The sequence below is a fragment of the Miniopterus natalensis genome, chromosome 7, assembly GCF_054644295.1.
Source record: "Miniopterus natalensis isolate mMinNat1 chromosome 7, mMinNat1.hap1, whole genome shotgun sequence".
In the NCBI taxonomy this organism is placed as follows: Eukaryota; Metazoa; Chordata; class Mammalia; order Chiroptera; family Miniopteridae; genus Miniopterus; species Miniopterus natalensis.
Window position 1 is genome coordinate 2,086,242 of NC_142087.1, and position 21,128 is coordinate 2,107,369.

The window sequence follows — 21,128 nt, forward strand, 5'->3', positions numbered from 1 at the left end:
TGGCTCCCCCTTCAAGCCTGCCCAGAGTGTCCATCTTGGAAGGACCCTGCCTGTGGCAGAGCTGGGTCTCCTTCTCCATGCCCTCAGCCCTCCCATCTGCCTGGTGTAACCCCCCCTTCATTCACATTCGCCAGGGCTCCTCCAGTCACAAGGCACAGAAGCCCGATTCAAACTGGCTGGGGCCAAAAAGGAGCTGCTTTGCCTCCTGTGCCCAGAAACCCAGCAGGACCACACTCAGGCACAGATGGATCCAGGTGCTGGGTATTTGCTTCTGTGCTTTGCTCCCTGTCTTGGCTCTGCTATACTTTGGAATGGCTTCATTCTCAGAAAGACTCTAACAAAGGGGTAACAGCAGCTTCAGACAACATTCCACCAGCCCAGCCAACTCTACAAAAAGAGAAGTCTTGTTCTCAAGGTCCAGAAGCAGCTCGTTGATCCTGATTGGCTAGGCCCAAGTCTCACTTGCATCCCTGAGCCAAAAACGGTAGCCTCACATGGGCTAGGCCTGGGCCCACCCATGGGTGGGGTGGGGCTGAGAGTCTGAGAATGGGGATTTGGGAGGACCAGTCCATAAAAGTGAGAAATAGAGCCCTGGCCGGTGTGGCTCAGCTGGTTGAGCAGAGTCCCATGCACTGAGAGGTCACCAGTTCAATTCCCAATTAGGGTACATGCCCAGGTTGCAGCTCAATTCCCAGTAGGCAATCAATCACATCAATGTTTTTCTCTCTCTCCCTCTCCCTTTTTTCTCTAAAATCAATAAAAATTAAAACATTTAAAAATAAAAAGACTTTCAGCTGTGGAAATTAACTTTTTTTACAGTGAGAAATGGGGTTATCAGTAGACTAAGCAGTCACAAAAGAGCACAGCAATGTGAGGTTGGAACTTATTTTCTTGATTGTCACCTGTGTCTGGACCACTAAACAGTAGGGACTCAGGAAATGTTTGCGGAATGACACAAATGGGGAGTATAAGGTGCGGCCTGGGAGATGTTACTTCGATGCTATGCCATTAGAATTTCTCTGCTATTTCACATTCCCATACGTACAGGGGCCAGGCGTACAGTGACTGGTGCAGGCCAGGGAACTTGTCAGAACCGGGGAGAAAAGTGCCCCAGTCTGGGATTGTTTCATCTTGTGATTTTTAAATTTTTTTAAAAATATCCAAATATCTGGAAGTGTATGTGAAATCTAATATTTAAATTCTGACAACTAGTTAAAGAAAAATTTTAAGCAAGTCCATGGCCACCTGTGCTTATGAGGATGATGAGAGTCAGTGTTTGAAATTAGAATGTGAGGGGAAGAGCAGGAGCCTTCCAGAAGGCCACCTTCTGGGCTAGGGGGCTGCCTGGGGCTACAAGAGAGTGCAGTCACCCCACACAAACCCCAGGGGCAGGCCATGGTGTGAGGGCCCAGCCCAAAAGGAAGGCCCATCCCCTCTGGGTGGCCCTCAGATTTTCCACCTGGAATCAGGCCTGTCTTCCCCAGAATGCCCTTCAGCCCAGCAGAGCAGAACTGATTTTGCATCCCAGGGCGTCCCAGAGCCCCTAACAAGAACCTGACTGGAGCAGCTTCAAACATTCTTCACAGCAGGTGATTGAGTCTTGATTTGCTGGATGTATTCAGCTGAGTCACCAGCTCCAAACAATATGAGAAATAAAACACTAGCCACGCTCGAGGCCAGCAGGTGCCTCCTAATGTACACGGCCAATTACAGGAGCTCTCTCATCAGCAGCCCCAATGCTCCCCATCCCAACCCCTGCCAAGGTCCTGCTTAGAAACAGAGGGTAGGCAGACCCCAGATGAAGAAGCTCTTTGCCAGGCTTTGCACAGCATGGGGATAAGGGGTTTCACAGAGGCCTAGGAGGCCTGATCAGTGCCACATTACAGGTGGGGAAACCAAAGCACAGAGAGGGAGAGGTCCTGCCAAAGTCACACATGAGGGAAAGACAGAGCTAGGACTGGGAACTGGGTTGTCTGCCCCATGCCCAAACAGTGTCTATTCTGGATCCCACTCTGCCCTAAATGCCAGGAAGTTCTCTGTCCCTGCCTTGGCAATCCTTTGGGGGTGTTTTCTGCACCCCCCAGACTGGCTGTGGAGTGGCTGCAGTTTCCTCACCTTGGTCCAGTGGCCCCAGAGGAAAGGCTTGGAGCCCTTTCTATGCAGGAAGTGTTTCTGTGAGTCTTAGCAGTCAGGTACAGTAGTTAGAGGCATAGTGTGTGTCTTAATAGAGTGAAACTGTGAAACCAACATGGAGCGTTTAGAACTACAATGACCACAGCCCCCTGGATAACAAACAATTGTCATTATCTCCCAGGATAACCAACAGCCTTGAATTCCAGCACAGGGCCCAGCCGGATGGCCCTGACTTCCTCTCCTGCTCTGGTTCACACCTTCCACACCTGGTGCTGCTGGAGTGCAGTGTGGCAACCCACTCTCCACTGGGCCCACCTCCCAGTTCCACTTCCCATGAGACAGTAATTGCACATCTTTGAGCCCTGGAGTCCTCCTTTGTAAAATGAGATCAGCAAAGAGTACCTATCTCACAGGGTACTTATGGGGACTGGCAGAACTGTTTCTGTCGGATGGCCCATGGGTATGAACGAGGGTAACTGGCTCTAATAGGAGACTGGCCCTCTGAGTCACAGCAACCCCATGAAACCTAGAAGGGCCTACCTTGCCCCTGTGCTGCTGGGACTGCGTCTGAGGGCAGAGCCCATGTACAGATCCCCAGGGACACAGGGTACTCAGGACCTACATCCTTTAGGTCTCACTCGGCGTTTGTAGTTCTGGCGAATGTGGGTCTAGTCTCTGACTCAGTCAGACCACCCCTCTGCTCCAGGCCACTCTGCTCACTGGGGTTTAGGACCAAGTGGGTATCTCTGACCCCTTGCTCCTCCACAAACCCAGTTTTGAGAATCAGGGTACACAATGCTGAGGCTAAACCTCCTTTTCTGATGGTTCAGCTGCTCCTTCTCTGGGCTGGCTGTTTCCTCATGACCTCCTGCCCTAAGGAGGCAGAAGGGCAGACTTGTTCTGCAGGAAGAAGTGGGAGCAGGAGTTCTCTCAAGCAGCCCATCTGCCACAGGCCTGGTGACACGGTGCTGGACAGCCAGGTGGCAAGTATAGGCAACCTGAGAGTTGTTGGAGACAGGCCCAGGAAGCTAGCTGCTCTGAGGGGCAACTCCCCTCATCCCTAGGAGAAAGCATGTCTGCCCTTCCTGGGCTCAGGACCTGGGACTGCAAAGTACAGGCAGCTTGTCAGTAACACCTTATCAGGGGAGGGACAATGCTTCCTATGTTGGCTTTCTAGGAGGTAGCTCAGTAGAGGGTACTGGAGACGCTCCAGTGGTAGCCATGGATGTCAGTGTTCCCTCAACTTCACAGGCCCCATCTCCAAAACCAAGCCTGTGCCACCACAATGCATCAGTTCCTCCCCAAGGTCACACGGTGGAGGTGAGGCTGAAAGGGAGAGGGCTAGGGTGTTTGAGTTATGAGCTTGGCCTTTTCCTCTGGCTGCCAAATGACTCAAAACCAAAGTTAGCTGTATCAGCAGCAATATGGACATGTGGATCCTACCTCTTATTTCCATTTTCCCATCTCAGTGTTTTACTCTGACTTTCCCCATTTTCACCTCATCGTATCCATTCTTATTATGAATATCATTCCCCACCATCTTGTATTCTGAGTGCCTACTGTGTGCCAAGCACTGTTCTAGAGGCTAAAAATAATACGCTCTCATTATTGTTCCATTCCCAAGTGCCAGTCATTCACACTTACTATTTTCTAGTCCTTACATAAATACATGCAAGACAGGCCTTCTTATCCCCTTTTACAGAGGGTAAAACTGGAGCTGCAGGAGAGTAGCTGGCTCAAGCCAACAGAGCAGGAGCAGAGAAAGGACAGGGCCCAAAGGGCTTATTCCAACCCCCACACACTTCAACAGAGTGGAAAGACAGCCCACAGAAATCACAACTTTTTTTCACGTTTGTCTCCTCCACTCAGTCAGGGATGGCGAGGGTCAGATTTCTCTCCACCTCCCAGCAGCCAGCAGGGCATGTGCACTGGCCAGTAATTCTTGGTTGAGCATCCCTGGGCTCAGGATGCAGAAGGATCTGCCAGGACCTCTGAATACCCCAGCCCTTGCGCTCCTAAAAGGAACCAGTTCCAGTATTCCTACAGAATCTCCACAGCGACACCTTCGGTTCCTTTTCCTTTTTATTAAAAAATAGATCAAGAAAATATACACACTTCAGCCCACCTGCCAGAGTGAGCTTTGAGAAGGCCAAAGTGCTGAAGGGAGGGGGCAGGGGCCAGACCAGTCCTGGGTCCCCAGGCTTTCTCCTTTGGAGGAAAAAAGTGCCCTTGGCCAGCATAGCCAATCCTGGCCTTAAGGGATCATAATCTGGGCATGTTGCAGAGCAGGTCAAGGGCAGATGGAAGAGGGAAGGGCAGCTAGAGCAGAGATGGCTGAGGGCAACTTGAGGCCCAGAGGGAAGGATAGAGCCTGCATAGCGCTGCTGCCCACACAAGGTCCCGTGACCTTGTCCTCCTTCTCCAGGGACTCTGCGCTATCTGGCCTCCTCTCTGACCTGCCCTCCATGGGCCCCAGCACTCTTTCCAGCCAGGCAGCTGCAATCAGGCATTGAGAGCCTTCCAGCGCTCGCTGTCTGTGCTGTTGATGCTGCCAGTGTGGCAGGGCATGGAAGCAATGTCATCCAGGTAGGACACCCCGCCGGCAGAGTCGAACTGTGTGCTGGCAGCACCTGCTGCCTCTGGGCCCTCCCGCCGGGTTACAGCATAGGGATGGGGCAGATGCATGTCCGGTTCCTCAGTCTCATCCACTTGGCATTTGTAGGAGAAAAGGATCTTGGGCTCCGAGCTGGTAGGGAAGATAGAGGGCAGGGAAGCCCCACTGTCTGAGTCGAGGAAGACCCTCCTTCATTGGGCAATAAGGCCATCAGATCAGGAGGAAATGCGCTTACAGCTGCCTGACACCAAACCTGAGGTCCCTATCACTTAGACTATAGAATCCAACAGGACTAAAACCCAGCCTCCTCCTCCTGGCTGTGTGCACTTGGGCAAGAGGGTCTGTGTCTGCTTTCTCACCCAAAATAAGTGCAACAACCCCAACCTCAGAGGCTCTTTGTATAGGGTGAAAAACCTGAAACGGTACCTGGCTCAACATGCTTAGCAAGAATTGGTCATGACCTTCACCCCTGCACTCTGAGCTCACCCAATCCCTCAATCCTCAGGATCACTTTCTGAGGGAGAAAGAATTTTCAAACAGGAACCTGAGGCCAGATCAGAGCTAGGCTGGAATCAATCTAGTCCTTCTCGCTTCATCTCTAAAGCACTCTCCCAGCTTTTTCATTCAGGAGGAAGGCTCCCCCACCCACCCTCAGACCTGACAGGTGAGGAAGATGGGGTTGGGGAAAAATGCCTGAGCTCCTACCACCTCAGACGCCTGGGGTCCAACCCTCAATCCCACATGTCTTTAGCATCCCATCTCCCTAACACACCCCCAAACACACATGTACACAAAAGTGCACCCCACCCCATGCTCAAATACACACTGGACTCCCCCAACCGGGCTCCCCTGCCCAGTCACCCCCAGCTAGAATATCAGCTCGGTGAGCATGGGAATTTGTGCATACTTTGTTCCTAGTTGTATCTGCAGCTACAGCAGCGCATGGCACAGTGAATATGTGCTGAAGGAATGAATGAACTAATAATCTATTCTGAAATAAAAAACAGCAAGTGCAGAACAATGTGCATAGCCACTGTCTCTCTTGTGAAGTGTATATGCCCGTTTGTTGCATATATAATAGACATGTGTATATATGCATGTATACATGTGTGTATGTATATGTACACATGTGTACATATGTGAGTGTATATATGTATGTGTATAAGTGTTTCATGTGCGTTTGTGTATGTGTACTATCTTAGCCTGCATCCGGAGCAAGGGGGCTCTTAGCTGTACCACGCAGGTGCACACACGCAGGAAGCAGAACGCGCGGTTCCGCCAGCAGCCAAGCGGGGGCGCACGGAGCCCTCCAATCCCGGGCAGCCGGCTGGAAAGCTGGGAGCTCTGCCAAGACCTCCAGCACACTATGGTCTCCCTTCCTGGGCCCCTATGGTTGGACTCACCCGAAAAAGCCCCGGAGGAAGGCCACGTAGATGAGGGGCGCAAAGAAGCTGAAGTAGAGGAATGTGGTGGCGTCCACACAGCTGGGGGAGGAGGGTGGGTCAGAGCAGGCCTCATTGGGTGGGACCGCCCCAAACTCCCCTTCCCAGCTCCCCCAGCCTCCATACCAGAGCCCCTCGATGATGTCAGCGCAGAGCAGCGCGCTTCCCAGCCCCTGCAGCAGGTTGAGCAGCGCCAGGATACCTGCATACACATAGAAGCTCCTCCGCGCTGGGAGGGGGGGGCGTGAGGTCCTGCCCTCTCCTCCACACATCATCCCCAATGTGTTACTGGGACCCCTCAGTCCCCCAAGGAACCCTCCTTCCCTCCCTCCAACCCAGGGCTCTCCAGCTCCAGGCCGCAGTGGCCCAGACTCTCCCTATCCCCTCACCCCAGCCCCTGCACCCAACAGAGTCCTAGAGTGGCTCACAAGGCAGGGAGATGCGATCCTTCAGAGGGGTCTTGGGAAGCACCACCACCAGAGAGTACACCTGCAGAGACGGAAAGGGGGCTGAGAAGGGTGCTGGGGAGCACCAGGTCCAGAGCTAGGCCAGGTAAACCAATGTGTCCAGGCTCTGGCTCACCCGGCCACCCCCGGACCCCTAGGACCAGGGTCCACCCTATGCCTCACCAGGAAGAAGAAGCAGGAGCTGACCAGCCAGAAATGGCGGCCTCCGTGCCCATATATGTTGAAGTCCTCAGCTGAGAGGTGGGCATCAGGGTACAGGATCTCCAGCGTCCCCTGCAGGGGCAGGCAGGTGAGGGCATCACAGTCTTCTGCCACTTGGAAAGTCCCCTCCCTGGGCCCTTCCCTAATACAGAGTCCCAGAAGCTCCCACCACACCAAGCCCAGCCCCAGCCTGGCCCCCAGAGGTTCCTGCTCCAGCTTGCTCTCTGGCCATACCCTGCCCATCTAGCTGCAGCACCCGGAACAGGGACAGAGCTGTGCAAGGGGCAGTCCCTGACCCAAACTAAGAAAGAGGTCTGTGGATGCAGGGCTCAGTGTGGTCTGCCGATCTACAGTCTCCTACCTGGGCTGCTTGTTAAAACTGCAAGTGATGGGCATCCTCCCCTCCTCCACCCCAATGTATTAGATGGGAATCTGGGAGGGGTCCCCAGAACCTGCCTTGTTAACAAGTACACCTGGTGATTCCTTAGATGCACTTGAAGTTTGAGAACATTGCACCTGATAAACATTCAAACCCTGATCCAGGACCAGGAGGCAGTGGATGCCTGGCACTCACTGACTACAAACCTCCTCCAGGGAGCCCCCAGGGCTGCTCTGTCCCACCTACTCCCTCTTACCTGGGTGACAGAGTAGGCCAGGGACAGCACGGTGGTGATAGCCAGCACTCGCTTGATGCTTGATTTGCTCTCCAGGTGACCTGGAAGAAAGGTGCTGGTCAGTCAGCAGGAGCCAGCCCAGGTGACCGTGGTGGGATTGGCCACCAGCCAGGGAGGGGCAGGGAGAGCATTGGCCCCAGCAGCAGACGCACCAAAGGCAAGGCCCAGGATAACCACACTCAGCTCGATGGCCAACAGGAAGAAGCGGGTAATCTCCCACAGGATCTGGACACAGAGTGGGCAGAGTGTCAGCCTGGGGGCCCAGTCACCCCTCTCCCCAGTGCCCAGCACCCCCTTGCCGGCAGGCCCAGCCACACCTTATCAGCAACAGTTGCAGCATCCGAAGTGCTGACGGTCATGCTGACCACAGCCCGGGCAATGCCCACCAGCGCTACCACGAACACCTGGTAGGTGAGAGGGAGGTGTGGTGGAGTCGGAGAACCAGATCTGGGAATAGCAAGGACAACAAACCCACACCCCACATCTGCAGTAGTTCTGATTCCCCAAGAATGGAAGGATTCCAAACTAAACAAGTCAGGAGATGGGGAGACCACCCTCCACCAGCCTGGTCCTCCCATCTTGGGCCTCATTGTCCCAGATACACTGATGGCTATGGAATGGTTAGTAGGGTGACATGGTAAAGCCAGACTGCCTAGGTTCAAGTCCCAGCTCTGCTGCTTCCTGCCTCTGTGACCTCAGGCAAGTAACCGCACCTCCATGCTTCAGTTTACTCATCTATGAAATAGAAGTAATAATAGCACCTACTGCATCTGATCGCCAGGGGATCAAGTGGGTAAAAAAATGTAGAAGTGTGCCTGGTATCCAGTAAGAGCTAGGGCCACATCTGCAGTTAGTCTTGTCATATTAATGGTTTTAATTCTGAGATATGGGGGCTGGGAAAGGAGGCCACAGAGAAGAGGCATCACAGACCCTAGGGAAGGTGCTACAGGAGTAAGTTTGGCAGAAGTGCCTGTGCTCAGCATCTGTGGCTTTCATCAGTCTAGTATCCACCCCCTTCCTCTGGCAACAGCCTCGTTCCTCTCCTACCCTCCTCCTTCACATGGTTTGGGAGTAGAGGCTGACCCCACTCCTGGCTTCAGGGACTGGCCTGTGACCTAGGGCTGTCCATTCTTGTATGCCATTCCACCAGTTTGGGATAGGGGTGGGACCCAAGGGAGTTGAGTGAAAGTCATAGCCAGGACAAGAGGTGCAATCAATGAGAAAGGAAGCTGAGGGGGTGAAAGCCCAGAGCTGCTGGAGCTGCCTGGCTGCCATAAGGGTGGAGGCTGCTAGAGACAGGGACATCAGAAAGACACCAAGCTGAGAAGGAGATAGAGACAGTGCTGGACAGCATCACTGAACCTCTGAATCCAGCCATGCCCAAAGCCCTGGGACTTGTCAGTTTCTCAGTCAATATATTCCTTTTGGCTTCTGTGGGTTTAAGTTTGGTTTTCTAACACATAAAAACAAAAAAGCCCACATTCATACTCTGTCCTTTGTGCCATGAAAGCCATGCCCAAGCCTTGGGGAGGCCTACACCACTCAGCAGGGCAGGCTGCAGAAGCAACAAACTGCCATGTGCCTACTGTATGCGAAGCCCCACTGGGCAGGAGCTATGCACGCTGTCATTTGGTGCTCACAGGAGTGCTGAAAGCTAAATCAAATCCAACACACATCACCTGGTAGGGCACTGAGGCACAGAGAGGTCAAGCCACTGTCCCAAGGTCATTCTGCACAGCTGGGGCTTGGAGGTGGTCTGCCTAAGTGCACTCTTACCACTGCCTCCTCTCCAGGACCAAGTCCCCAGGAAGAAGAGGGTGGGGCCAGTGCTGACTCCTCTGGCCTTGCCTCACGTTCCTGGGCACTGGCCCTGGGTTCCTTTTCCCTGCCCACTCCCCCGGAAAAAACATCTGCCTGACATACAGTAGGTGATTAATATCTGCTGAATAAATACACAAACAAGTAATGGTCAGAGAGGCTGCGGGAGAGGGTAAAGAAGAAAGCAGGCCTTGAACCCCATCCCTACTCAACACCACCTCACAGGGGTGGGGTCTAGTCAGCAGGCCCACCAACAGTCTCCCCTGCCTCTCTGCATTCCCGCAACTCATTCTTCTGACTGGGAAGCTCTGGCCCAGGCCACAAAGGGGAGGTGAGGGAGCCACTCAGCTCTCAGGTAGTAAGTGATAGCTAAGAGGCATAGAAAGGAGAGGACTCTGGTTAGTCAGGCCTGAGCCCTGAAGAAATGGAGCTGGACAGCCCACATCTGGGACTGGCACCTGGGGCTGCCTTCTCAACTGCAGCCCTGCTACCTCTCCCCTGGCAACACCCACCAAGACCATTGAGTAAGGAGAATACAGGCTCTCCCAACAGGCAGGAAGTCTGCTCCAAAGAGGTCTCAGATGGATGGATGGATGGATGGACAGATGGATGGATGGAGGCTCAGTGGCTATTTTTCCCCCACTCAGCATCCATTCATCTTCCCTCTAGTAATGGTTCCCCAATTTTCTTCCAGGACCACCATCCTCCTCTGGTCTAGCTGAGGTGACCCCACCTTCCCAGCTCCAAAGTACCCCTTTCCCCACTAGTCACAGTAATCGGCTCAGGGCTGAACACAAAACCAAGGTGAGCCAATCAGAAGGAAGTCCAGGTCTACACTGGAGGTACTATTTGCTAGAGTTGGCAGGGAGGCAGGATATTAGCTCTAAGCTGCTCTTGGCTATCTTTCACACTATATAGGGAGAACTCATCTGAGATAAGGCCAGAGGGGAGCAGAGGTGCAGAGAGAGACAGAGTCCTGATGACATCACTTAATCCCCGGGATCCAGCCATACCTGAAGCTGATTTTTCATTAAAGAGGCACTTAATAATTCCCTTCTTTGCTTAAGCCAGTTGGAGCTGGGTTTTCTGTCACCGATTAGAATGAACTCACCAGGATATAGAAGGTGATAAAAATGGGGCTGGAGGTGATGCAGATCTTGGCCCGAGCAAATGGAAGCTTCCACAGCAGGAAAATGAAGAAGAGCACATTGGGGATGAGCAGCAAGAGGTCCCAGTACCGGACCCTAGCAGACAAGTATAAAAACCAGCTCACTAGTGAGGTTATATCTGCATTCCACCCCCATCACTGTGTGTGTCTCTCTCTCTTCTCTCTCTCTCTCTCTCACACACACACACACACACACACCATGAAAACCCACTCACACATAGCCAGCCACGCAAACAAGAATGTGACTGCCTTACCTAGAGGTGCCAATGTCCTCGTAGAGCAGCAGCAGGCAGCGATGTGGCACACTGATGTTGGGAGCCAGGGGTGGGGACAGCACTGTGCTTCTGTTGGCCCAAATCACCTCCTGCAGGGTTTCCATCCTGCCAGAACCCTGTCTGGGGGAGTGAGAACCACCACGTTAAGCAGCACAGAGGTTGTGTAGCCCTGGGCCTCTGGGTCTCAGGCACCCAATGGAATACAAGAGTGGCTGCCCACAGTGAGCCTGCTGCTTGTTCCCCATCACACCAGGCAGGAGGTGAGGTGTGGTGCTCCCGCACATGTCCCAAACCAACCCCCACACAGGGGCCCAGTCCCTTGTCTCAGGCTCTATCTCATGAACCCCAAACAATAAAAGGCCCCCAATGCTTGAGCCTGCCTCTGTGCCAGGCAAAGCAATACATGCTATTGGCATCACCTCGGTTAGTCCCTCCAGTCCTGGGGGGCTGGGGAGAGACAGGGGTCATGTCCTAGCCTGTTCCTTACTTCCTTGTCCTCTCTGTGCCTGTTTTCCCCTGTCCCTGGAATGGGGGTAACAAGTGTCCATCCTGCGAGGCTGCAGTGAGTACTAGATAAGCGATGTTGGATGCCTCCAATAGCCAACACACATGAAATTCTCAGTAGCTGAACTTTGGCTCCAACTCTCCACATCCTGCAGAACCCACCTGGAGGCTGAATGCAGCCACAGCTGCCAAGTGCCAGAGTATGGGATCATGCACACCTCAGGTGGCCCTCAAGCCCTTGTCTCCCTCTGCTCCCACCCTGGAAAGGCAGACACAACTAGAGGGGACACTGCACCATCCCTAGTAGAAGCACGGAGGTCTCTAAGTAGAGAGGGTGAGAAAAGAGGAGGTGCTGTGGAAGGAGGTAGAGGGAGCTGCTAAAGCAGTGAGACGGGGTGGAGGGGGCAGTCAAGCACCCACATGATGATCTAAGAATGGGAGATTAGAGTCCAGCCTGAAGATAGGAGGCCTGGTGGTTTAGGGTCCTGGAGCCACCCTGAACAACCGAGGCAGTCTTGCAGGTCACAGGACTCAGAGAGAGTAGCAGTAGAGCTGGGCCTGCATTGACAGTGGCAGGGACTTCCACAGGGAGCTCGGGGGCTCAGGACAGGTGAGCCAGGTGTGGCCTGATCACCAGAATGTAACAGATGCCAGCGTTTAAAATGATAACTTGAACAGAACTATGACGCATGTCTCCACTTCCAGGTATGTTCATAATGGCCCCAGGCTGGGGGCAGCCCAAATGAGAATGCACGTGAGAATGGCAGTGCTCACATGAACGACACTGGAACACTGCGCAGAAATAAAAAGAATGAGTGACTGCTTCAGGCAGCAACACGAAAGGGCCTCACAGGCAGGAATGCTGACAGAGCCACACACAGGAGCAGAGGTGCGGCTTGACCCCATGCAGGGAGCTGAGTGAGGGTCACCTCTGTGAGGGTGGAGGGTGGAGGGCAGAGGGGTGGAGGGAGGCACACCAGCTTCTAGGTACAGTGGTGCCTCAGTTTTCCAACATCTCCGTGGATGAACATTTCAGGTTACAAACGCCGTAAACCTGGAAGGAAATGCTTTGGTTTCCGACATGCCTCGGAAGTCGAACGTGCCACATGGCTTCTGCTGAGGGCAAGGTCCTGAGGCCTAGCTGTTGGCTGTGGATCCCTCAGTTTTTGGACGTTTCAGAACTGAACGGTCTTCTGGAGCGGATCACATTGGAAAACCGAGGAACCATTGTACTTGATCTGGGTAGTGGGTGCACAGGAGTGCTCACTGTGTCACAATTCACTGAGCCATGGACCTATGCTTTGGGCACCTGTATGGGTTACACTTAATCTTAAAAATTGAGATGTTCTTTTATACTCCAAGAGCATAGTGTCCCACTCAGCAAGGAGCAGCCCAGGACGCTAGACACCTGTTGGAAAGAAGAATTTGCAGCATTGCAACAGGAACCCATGCTTATCTGGCACTAACAATATTCCTGAACAACAGCAGGCTGAAGAAAGGGTTAGAGGGGATGCAGGGACATCCTCACTATTTCTCACAGCCATGAAACGTGAGCACTGCCTCTGGCTTAAAGGGAGACGACTCTGAAGGGTTATGCTGAGACCTTGGGCTCAGGCCCCTCCATCCCTCTCTCCAACAGGCCACTGACTGGCTCTGGGATCACGTGACTACCTGCAACTTGAGGACATATCAACAGTGAGGAATATTAAAGAGAACATATGCCTGACACATAATAGATCCAAAAAAAAAGAAGTTGGCTCCTTCCTATTCTCCTCTAATGGGAAAGGTAGCCAAAGAAGCCCACCCTTCCCTTCATTCATGCATTCTTGCACCCACCCACGCAGCAGGCAGTACTGAGCACTTACTGTGAGCCAGCACTCCATATTCCTGAGGGGGAAACTCAGCTCCCTCAGTCTCTGTCTATGAGATTTAGGTACAGCTGATTCTACTCCTCCACAACTCGAGGGAATGTGCTTGTGATCTAAGCCTGACCAATCAGGACACTCCACTGTCCTGACCAATGAAAACCAGCCCTGAGTATTTTGCTATAATTACTAGGAAAGAAATATTTTCTGCTGAGAGCAGTGAGCTAGGCCTGTATTACTTTGACCCCATATATGGAGACCCACGTAAGAATAAAGCCACTACAGAGGAATGTATAGCTGAGAGACAGGGAGAAATAGATCCTGGAGATAGATCCTCATGTGAGCCCCTGGACCCAGCCATGCCTGAAGCTAGTTACTCCCCCTGGACTTTTCGGTTATAAAACCCCAAAATTCCCTTTTCTGCTTTGGCCAGTTTGAATCTAATTTCTCTAATTTACCACTGAAAATTTTCAAGCTACACAAGTTACAGAGTTGAGCAAACCTGGTTTGCACTTCTGGCTCTGCCATGTACTTGCTGCATGACCTTGGGTGAGTCATTTCCCCTCTCTGGGTGTCACAGGGACAATAACACCTACCTAATGATGGTGCTGTAAGGACCAAATAAGACCAGAGAAGTAAATGTGTATAAAAGGTCACACACACAAAGCTAGCTGCTGCTCTTCTTCTCAGAGAGGCTGGGGGACGTGGAGAGAAGGATTTTGGTCACAGGTCCAAGGACCCCTTGCGAAGCCCCAAGTGCATAGGGTCTGAGATGAAGAATGAGAGTGTCAACTCCTTCCCTCCAATTCCCCTGCTAATTCTGCAATAACAGCAGAGAACACTCCCTGAGCCCTCCCACCTCCTCGAGAAATACTTTCATTATCCTCACTGTACAAAGCTCAAAGATAGGCAGCCACCTACAGGGCCCACAACCCAGGCTGTCTCCAGAGCCCAGGCCCCAAATCAGCAACTTGCCAGGTGCCCCCCTCCAGACCTCAGTTTCTCTGCCTGCAGATGAGAAGCTGTGCTTCTCAGACTTGAGTGCTGTTCAGATCCAGCAGGCCTGGGGCGGGGTTGACAATCCACATTTCTAACACAATACCAGGTGACGCCACTGCTCTGAGTTAGGAGGCTGTCGGACACCCCAGAACTGCCACTCTGTGTAAAAGCTTATAAAATAACTAACTGAAGCAATGATTAAAAAAGTAAAACAACTCTGAACATTATGTGCAGATACAGGGCCAAGTGCTTTACATTTGGTAACACACTTAACCATCATGCCAGCCTCTAAGAGAAAGGGAATTACTATTGTCTCCATTGTACAGAGGAGGAAAGGAGAGGCACAAAGGAGTTACGTTACCGCCCCACATTCTCCTCCCCTCACCAGGACTGGGCTCCTGGCCTTGGGGGCAGAAGCCCTGAAGGGACAGTGGAGTCTGCAGGCTCTGGAAACATGGATGTGGGAAGGATAGTAAAGACAGGGAAGGAAGGGGTGGAGCCCAGACCAGAGGAAAGGGGAAGGGGATTCTCAGAGGAAGTGGTCCTGGGATGCTGAGTGCTCTGGGGCAACCGCAGGCCTGCCAGGACCAGAGAACCTGGGACAGTTTCTTCCACCTGGGAAGGACTCTCCTGATGTTATTAACCTTCCAGAAGCCATGTTCCCACCCACTGCTTGGGCCTCCACTTCTCTCTCTCTGTCTTTGGCCAGACTGCGGGGCAAGATGCCAACTAGGCCCAGGTCATGCAGTGCTGGACCTGCTGTGAGCCCCTGGACAGGGCCTTCCCCTCTCTGGACCTCAGCTTTCTTATCTCTCATCTGTGCAATGGGATTGACCAAACCTCTCCAGAGCTACTAGGTGGGAAACCTGGGGAAATCAGAAAGCCCTGAGGAGAGGCTATACTTCTTCATAGTTGTTGTAACACCCTTGAGTGCTTCCAATCCCTAGCAGGCTGTTGAGCTTTTAAACCCCCTTATCCTCCAGCCTTGGTGGACACTGTCCTAGAGAGGCCACTCCTAGTAAGCTGCCAGCAGCCCAGCCAGGAGCCCCCAGGAGGAAGAAGAGCCCTGGCCCCGTCCCTTGCCTTCAAGGCCCAACCTGATCTGAACCCTGCCTACTGCTCTGCCTCATTCCCTTCCACTCTCCAGCCCTTGGCTTTCATCTTGTTCTCCAAAAGTATGCCTACCTCAAGGCTTGCTCTTCTCCCAGCATTGTCTCACCATTCTGGCCACTTCCTCAGAGCAGCAGCCCTCCTAAGCCATCTCGCACGGCTAGCCCACACTGTGTTTTCTTTTCTTTTCTTTTTTTTCCCCCTTACTCCTCACTCCAGGATATTTTTTCCATTGCTTTTCAGAGAGAGTGAGAGAGACACATTAATTGGTTGACTCGCACACGCTCCCCGACCAGGTCTGGGAATGGAGCCTGCAACCAAGGTACATGCCCTTGACCAAAATCGAACCTGGGACCCTTCAGTCCACAGACCAACACTCTAACCACTGAGCCAAGCTGGCTAGGGCCACACTGTGTTTTCTTTACAGCACTTGGCCTCTCTCTGAAATAGCACTAGCTGTGTGTTTGTTTATTGGCTGTCCACCCCAGGTCTACTCAGGACCCCACACAAAATAAGTTCTCAACAAATGTTATGATTTGGACAAATAAATCCCCAGTACAGTGCAGTCAAGCCCTTCTGGGGAGTGGGAGAAAGATCCATCTGGGAGGACCCCACAGCAGGGTCCCCACTGCAGAAGTGGAAGGCACTGTCACTCCCCCCTCCTCCCCCCAGTCCAGTGGAAGCAGAGTCCTCCAGCCTTCCAGATGGCCCCTGGTGCAACAGCAAATCCTAGAGGGGACTGCAGCCTCACCACATAAACAACACTGCCTGCTCCTTTCAGGCTGCTGAAGGCCACAGCAAATCTGGAGGCAGGTCCTGTCACCCTGTTTGTAGATGGGGATAGAGGCCCAGATGTGGGTGTGTCTTGGCCTAGATCTCTTCTGCACAGCCTCAAAGCACAGGGGCAGCAAGCACTGCTCACTAACCACAGCCCTGGGCCTGTGCAGCTATGTGTGTGGTCACTGTCCCCTCCCAGGGCCTTTCCCTCCCCCCAACCCCCCATGGGGCTCCCAGTTACCCTGTCCCCTCTTCCTCTGAGTCCTCACACCCAGAGGCCCCCTTGGCCCTCTGAAACTTCCTCAAGGGTGTGTTCTCTGAGGCGGTGCAAGAAGTGGTCACACCCCAGAGAAAGCAGGAACAGGTGGGCCCCGGTCCAGCTATGATGGGGATGGGGGTGCCCATCAAATCCCGGCTCCCTCACAGCTGCCCCGAGGGGATCCTAGATGAACCCAGGCTCCAGGAGCTCCCCGCCGGGGAGGGATCAGGGAAGGGCTGCAGATGCGGCAGAGACCGGGGGCGTCTCTGAAGTGGAGGCGCCAGCCCAACTGTAGGGCTCCATGCCGTGACAGGAGGTGCCCTCTTACCTGAGGGCCCCGAGCCGCGCTCAGGCCCCGCCGCCTCGGTGGCCCATCCGCAGTCGCTGGACTCCGGCCTCCAGCGCCCGGGGCAGGTGGCCAGGGCCTGGGAGCGTCGCTCAAGAGCCGCGGGCGGTCGGCTCCACGGAAATGAGGGGTACGAGGCGAAAGCGAGGCGCGGCCAGCGAGCCGGGCCCACCGGCTCCCAGGACCCAGTGCGGCTCCTCCTCGCAGCGGCGACCCGGAAGGAAGGCGCGTCCTTTTCGTCCAGCTGGAACTGCAAAAACAGCCCGAGTCCCGACTTGGAGCACTGGGCCCGCCCCAGCCCCCGATAGCCTATAGGAATAGTGCTACGTCGAAAAGAGGACGCAGGCAGCGGAAGGAGCCAATCAGAGGCCCAGTGGGCGGGGCCCCCTGACCTCGGAGACGGCGCTCGCCGCGGGGGACCGGAGGCCGCTGCGGGCGTGGGAAGCGGCTGGGGTCGAGGACGCTGCCACCTCTCGGCCCCCGCGCCTGTCAGCGGCTGTCAGTGGACCAGCTCGCTCCAGCCAGCGCTCCTCCTCCCGGCCCGGCTGGGGCCTGAGGGTCTGGGGAGGAGCATACCCGGGCAGCCCCCTCGCGTGTCGCCGCCGCCGCCGCCCCGTGCGCCCCAAGCGGCAGCCCCGCCTGGCGACCTCCGGTCACCTGGGCGAGGAAGGAAGGGTAGAGACAACCCCGCCCCCGAACGACGCGTTTCCACCGGCCTGCCACGCCGCCTGAATGGCCTCTATCAAATCGCCCTGGCTTTATTGAGCCCCGTCCAGGTGCCAGGCACTAATTTTCACAACAACCCTACAGGGTGGCTATTAGTAGTGGCATTTTACGGAGGAGAAACACGAGGCTTCCCGACGTTAAATAACATGTCCAAAGCCACACAACTAGGAAATGACAAAGCCCAGACGCTAGGGATTGAACTGCACCTGCTCGCAACTTCAACAATCCTTCAGGCAAATTCCTCTAGAAGCTTTCCCTGTACACGCCTTCCTGACAGCTATGCGGTGTTCTCTCCCCGCCCTTCTCACGCGGGCCCCTCGGGATCTGCCTCCCTACCCCCACCCCCGCTCTGAATCCTCATTCCCACCCACCCCCTCCTCATTCAGCTGTTCAAGCCACAATGGTTTCTGTTTATCTTCCTTGACTATACCAAGCTTGTTCCTACCTGTGGCTACCTGCATCTGTCCACTGCCTGGCTGGCTCTTTGTCACATATCCCGCTTCTTGACATTCTAGCTAAAGTAGCTAGCTGTCCAGTCTTTTTTCACATAATGCCCTTTTGTTTCTTTCTGAGCACCATCTCACTAACATCATTATATTCATTTACTTGCTTCCTAGTCATCAGCCTTCCCCCACACACACCAAAATGTCAGTGCTATGAGGACAGAACTGTGCTTGTCATATTCCCTGCAATGTCCTGAGGCTGACTCAGTGCCTGATGCAAATTGTAGACACCCACTTATCACAGTAAACCCAAGATACACATCCCCTAATAACAAAGTTACTTCATAGTTGGGCTGGAATGAGATTGGACCCTGTTCTTCACCTAGCTCTTGTTCTAAAAGAGAGGAAGAGTTAGGATGTCACCACCTTGTGACCATTTGGGACTTGGCTTATCTGGGACTATCCCAGCCTGGCCCGAGGTCAGGGTGCACAGTTTCTGTATCAGCCAGCGGAGGCTGTGCTCCATGCCCATGCCTGCCTTCATGAATGAGCTGTGGGAGTCAAGGTCAGCAACTAGAGTTTCTGCCAGGAAGTTACACACATCACTTCAACTCACATTGGTGAAAGCAAGCCCTAGGCCACTTCTAACCTCCAGGAAGCAGGAAGCTTCTCTCCCACCATGTGCCAGAGAAGGAGAAATGGAGTATCTGTGCCCAGACTACCCTCCACTTTATTTTTATGCTTTTTGAAACAGTCCAGAATTCCTGGGAAGAAAAAAGTTTTGCTCCTACTATCACAACGCACAATTCTGCATTTTGTACTCTGAGTCTTGAGGTCCTCATGTAGGTTCCTGTGGATCTTATTTGTAGAACTGAAGGTTTCTATTTCACCCCCTCCCTTCATGGCAGGCAGTGGCTTCTCCACTGCAGCATTCCCACACACAGGACAGAGTGAAGTATCAGCAAATGTCACTAAATAATAATCTAATAAACAAAGATCTGACTCCCAAGTTCTGTTGCTTGCCCTACACCAGGTTCTGGGGTGGTCATCCTCTCTAGGCCATGGCTGACAGAAAGGATCCTTCTATAGTATTGGCTCACTTCTAGCAATGGGAGTCCCTAAATAATAGAGACAAGATGGTAGTGTTCAACTGTTAGGAGCAAAGTGGGTGCAATCATCATATAACCATTGAAGTCAAAGCAGCAGCCAGAAGGCTGAATAGTTCACTGGAATAATTAGCAGAATACCCACATTGGTCCCTTGGTTTGAGTGGTGAGGGTTTTCAAAGAAGTGAAGGTAAAGTGAAAGTCCCTGAAACTTCTCCTCACCCACCCACCTCAGCTAAGATAATAAATAACAATATCCCTTACCAGGGAAAATGGCAGAGATTAGTGCCATCCTTGAAGACCTAAAACATGTTGGCTCAGGTAGATATCCAACAGTTAGTTAAACTGGCACTATCTACCATCTTGACACCCCCTGGTTGGCAGTCTCTGAGATGGCCCCCAATGATCCCCTCTCCTTGACAGTGCGCTGAACCTAACGACTGACTTCTAACAGGATGTGGCAAAAGTGATGGAATGTCACTTCTGAGACATGGCTTCTGTCTTGTATGGCCTCTCTAACCCTCTCATTCACTTGCTCTGAGCAAAGTCAGCTGCCATATTGTGAGGCGCCTATGGAGAAGCCCACGTGGCAAGGAACTGAGGAGGCCCCCACCCAAGAGCCAATGTGAAACTGAGTCCTCATCAAACAATCAAGGAAAAACTGAAACCTGCCACATGAGGGAGCTTGGAAGCAGGCCTCCCTGAGCTGAGCCTTCAAATTAAACTAGGGCTCTGGCCAGCCGAGTGTAGCACCACTCGTGCAGCCTGAGTGAGACCTTGAGGCAGAGGCACTAGCCAAGCCGAACCCACATCCAGACCACAGCCACTGAGATAACATGCAGCAACTGTTTTAACCTGCTAGATTCCCACATAATTTGTTATGCTTAAATAGATGACTAATACAATCCCATCCACCATCTCTCCTCTGGCTTCTCCCTCGGTGGCTCCCAGTATCCCAACTCCTGCCCAGCATCCTTTGCTGGTGCATCTTAACTGTTAGGGTTTCCCAGGTACCAGGTCTGGGCCTTCTTCTCTCTCTCCTCTCTGCACTCACTATCTGGTTATCCAACCACTCCTAAGGCTATTTATGGCTGTAGCCCAAACTCCTTCTGGAGCCCCAGACATGAATGAATATCAAATGGCCTCCTAGATAACTCCACTCAGGACCCATGTTCAACACAGCCAGAAACAAACTCATCCTTTCCTCCAAAACTTACTTGCCTTCCTCCTGCATTCTGCATCTCAGAGGTAGTGCCATCATCCGCCTGGTCACCTAAACCAGAATCCTGGTGTCATACTGGATGACTCCCTTTTGCTGTCCTCAATCCCCAAGGCCAATAGACTCCATCTCCTAAATATTCCTTGGATATTTTCAGTCTTCATCATCCCTCCTGCCCCATATTCTGGGTCCCATCCAGAGATGCTTGCTCATTGCACTAAAGTACCAAGAGGGCTGAGATCCAGCCTTGCCCTGCTCAACGAGGGACCTGTCTTAGCCTGAGCTGCCTGTAACTGGAGGAAAAACCACAGCAACCGCCTCCAACCTGGTTCAATCCACCTCCCCCAGAGGCAGCCTGAGGGATCTTCCTAAAACCCACAGAACTCGCCAAACCTGCTCAAAACCCTTCCGTGGCTCTCTACTGTCCTCAGGATAAAGCTCCAACTCGCTAGAAAAGCTTGGAGATGGTGACCTTGGCTCCTCAAGTCTTGTCCCTTTCTACGCATCACAAGCTGTTTAACCCGGACTACGGAATTGCTTGCAGATGCTCGCTACCTCTTTACAAATGTCGTTCTTTAACCGGGAGCGTCCCTGTATTTTGCTCCCCTCCTTGAGGATAACTCCTCCGGTAATATCGGAAGTGGCTTCCTACAATTTCGGAGCATTTCGGCGCTTCGAAGTATTCAGCCTGGGAGCTTTTGGAGAAGCTGAAACTGATTTTCCACTCCTAAGACAGTTAAGACCTCCGGAAACAAAGCTGTGAATTTCAGTTGCCTCATCTATAAAACGGCTTGGTCACGCAGCGAGCAGCTGGGGCGGGTCCTCGTTGCCCGCACCCGCAACTTCAGCTCCCAAACCGCTGAGAGCGGCGGCGGCGGCGGGAAGCCGGCCACGCACAGCTCAGCTGGTCCAGCGCCTCCAGCATCATTGGCTCGGCCCCACTGGCGTTGTGGGCGGGGCCTCCGGGCGTCGTGGGCGCGGC

General features: G+C 53.3%; 1 protein-coding gene across 2 annotated transcripts; it reads right to left on the reverse strand.

Annotated features, from left to right (window-relative positions):
* Nucleotides 1-4,202: 4,202 nt before the first annotated feature.
* On the reverse strand, nt 4,203-10,995 carry TPRA1 (transmembrane protein adipocyte associated 1). 2 transcript variants are annotated; one of them, XM_016197327.2, is made up of 10 exons: nt 10,772-10,990; nt 10,461-10,593; nt 7,849-7,935; nt 7,684-7,756; nt 7,493-7,572; nt 6,819-6,929; nt 6,618-6,678; nt 6,316-6,418; nt 6,151-6,231; nt 4,203-4,879 (listed from the first exon to the last, which is right to left on the reverse strand). In XM_016197327.2, exons 1-10 carry the CDS (start codon nt 10,894-10,896, stop codon nt 4,636-4,638), a joined length of 1,098 nt encoding a protein of 365 aa, XP_016052813.1. In that variant the 5' UTR covers nt 10,897-10,990; the 3' UTR covers nt 4,203-4,635. The 2 variants fall into 2 exon arrangements, with proteins under 2 accessions (XP_016052813.1, XP_016052812.1); XM_016197326.2 differs by having other exon boundaries at nt 6,151-6,418; nt 10,772-10,995.
* Nucleotides 10,996-21,128: the final 10,133 nt, after the last annotated feature.

Bases quoted from the DNA above. Each gene is read 5' to 3' on its own strand.
- TPRA1 (XM_016197326.2), bottom strand. From the start codon at position 10,896: ATGGAAACCCTGCAGGAGGTGATTTGGGCCAACAGAAGCACAGTGCTG. The intron at 7,936-10,460 runs GTGAGTTCATTC...CTCACCTACCAG, and splicing joins TTATCACCTTCTATATCCTG to GTGTTCGTGGTAGCGCTGGT. The intron at 6,679-6,818 runs GTGAGGCATAGG...CCGTCTCTGCAG, and splicing joins GCTCCTGCTTCTTCTTCCTG to GTGTACTCTCTGGTGGTGGT.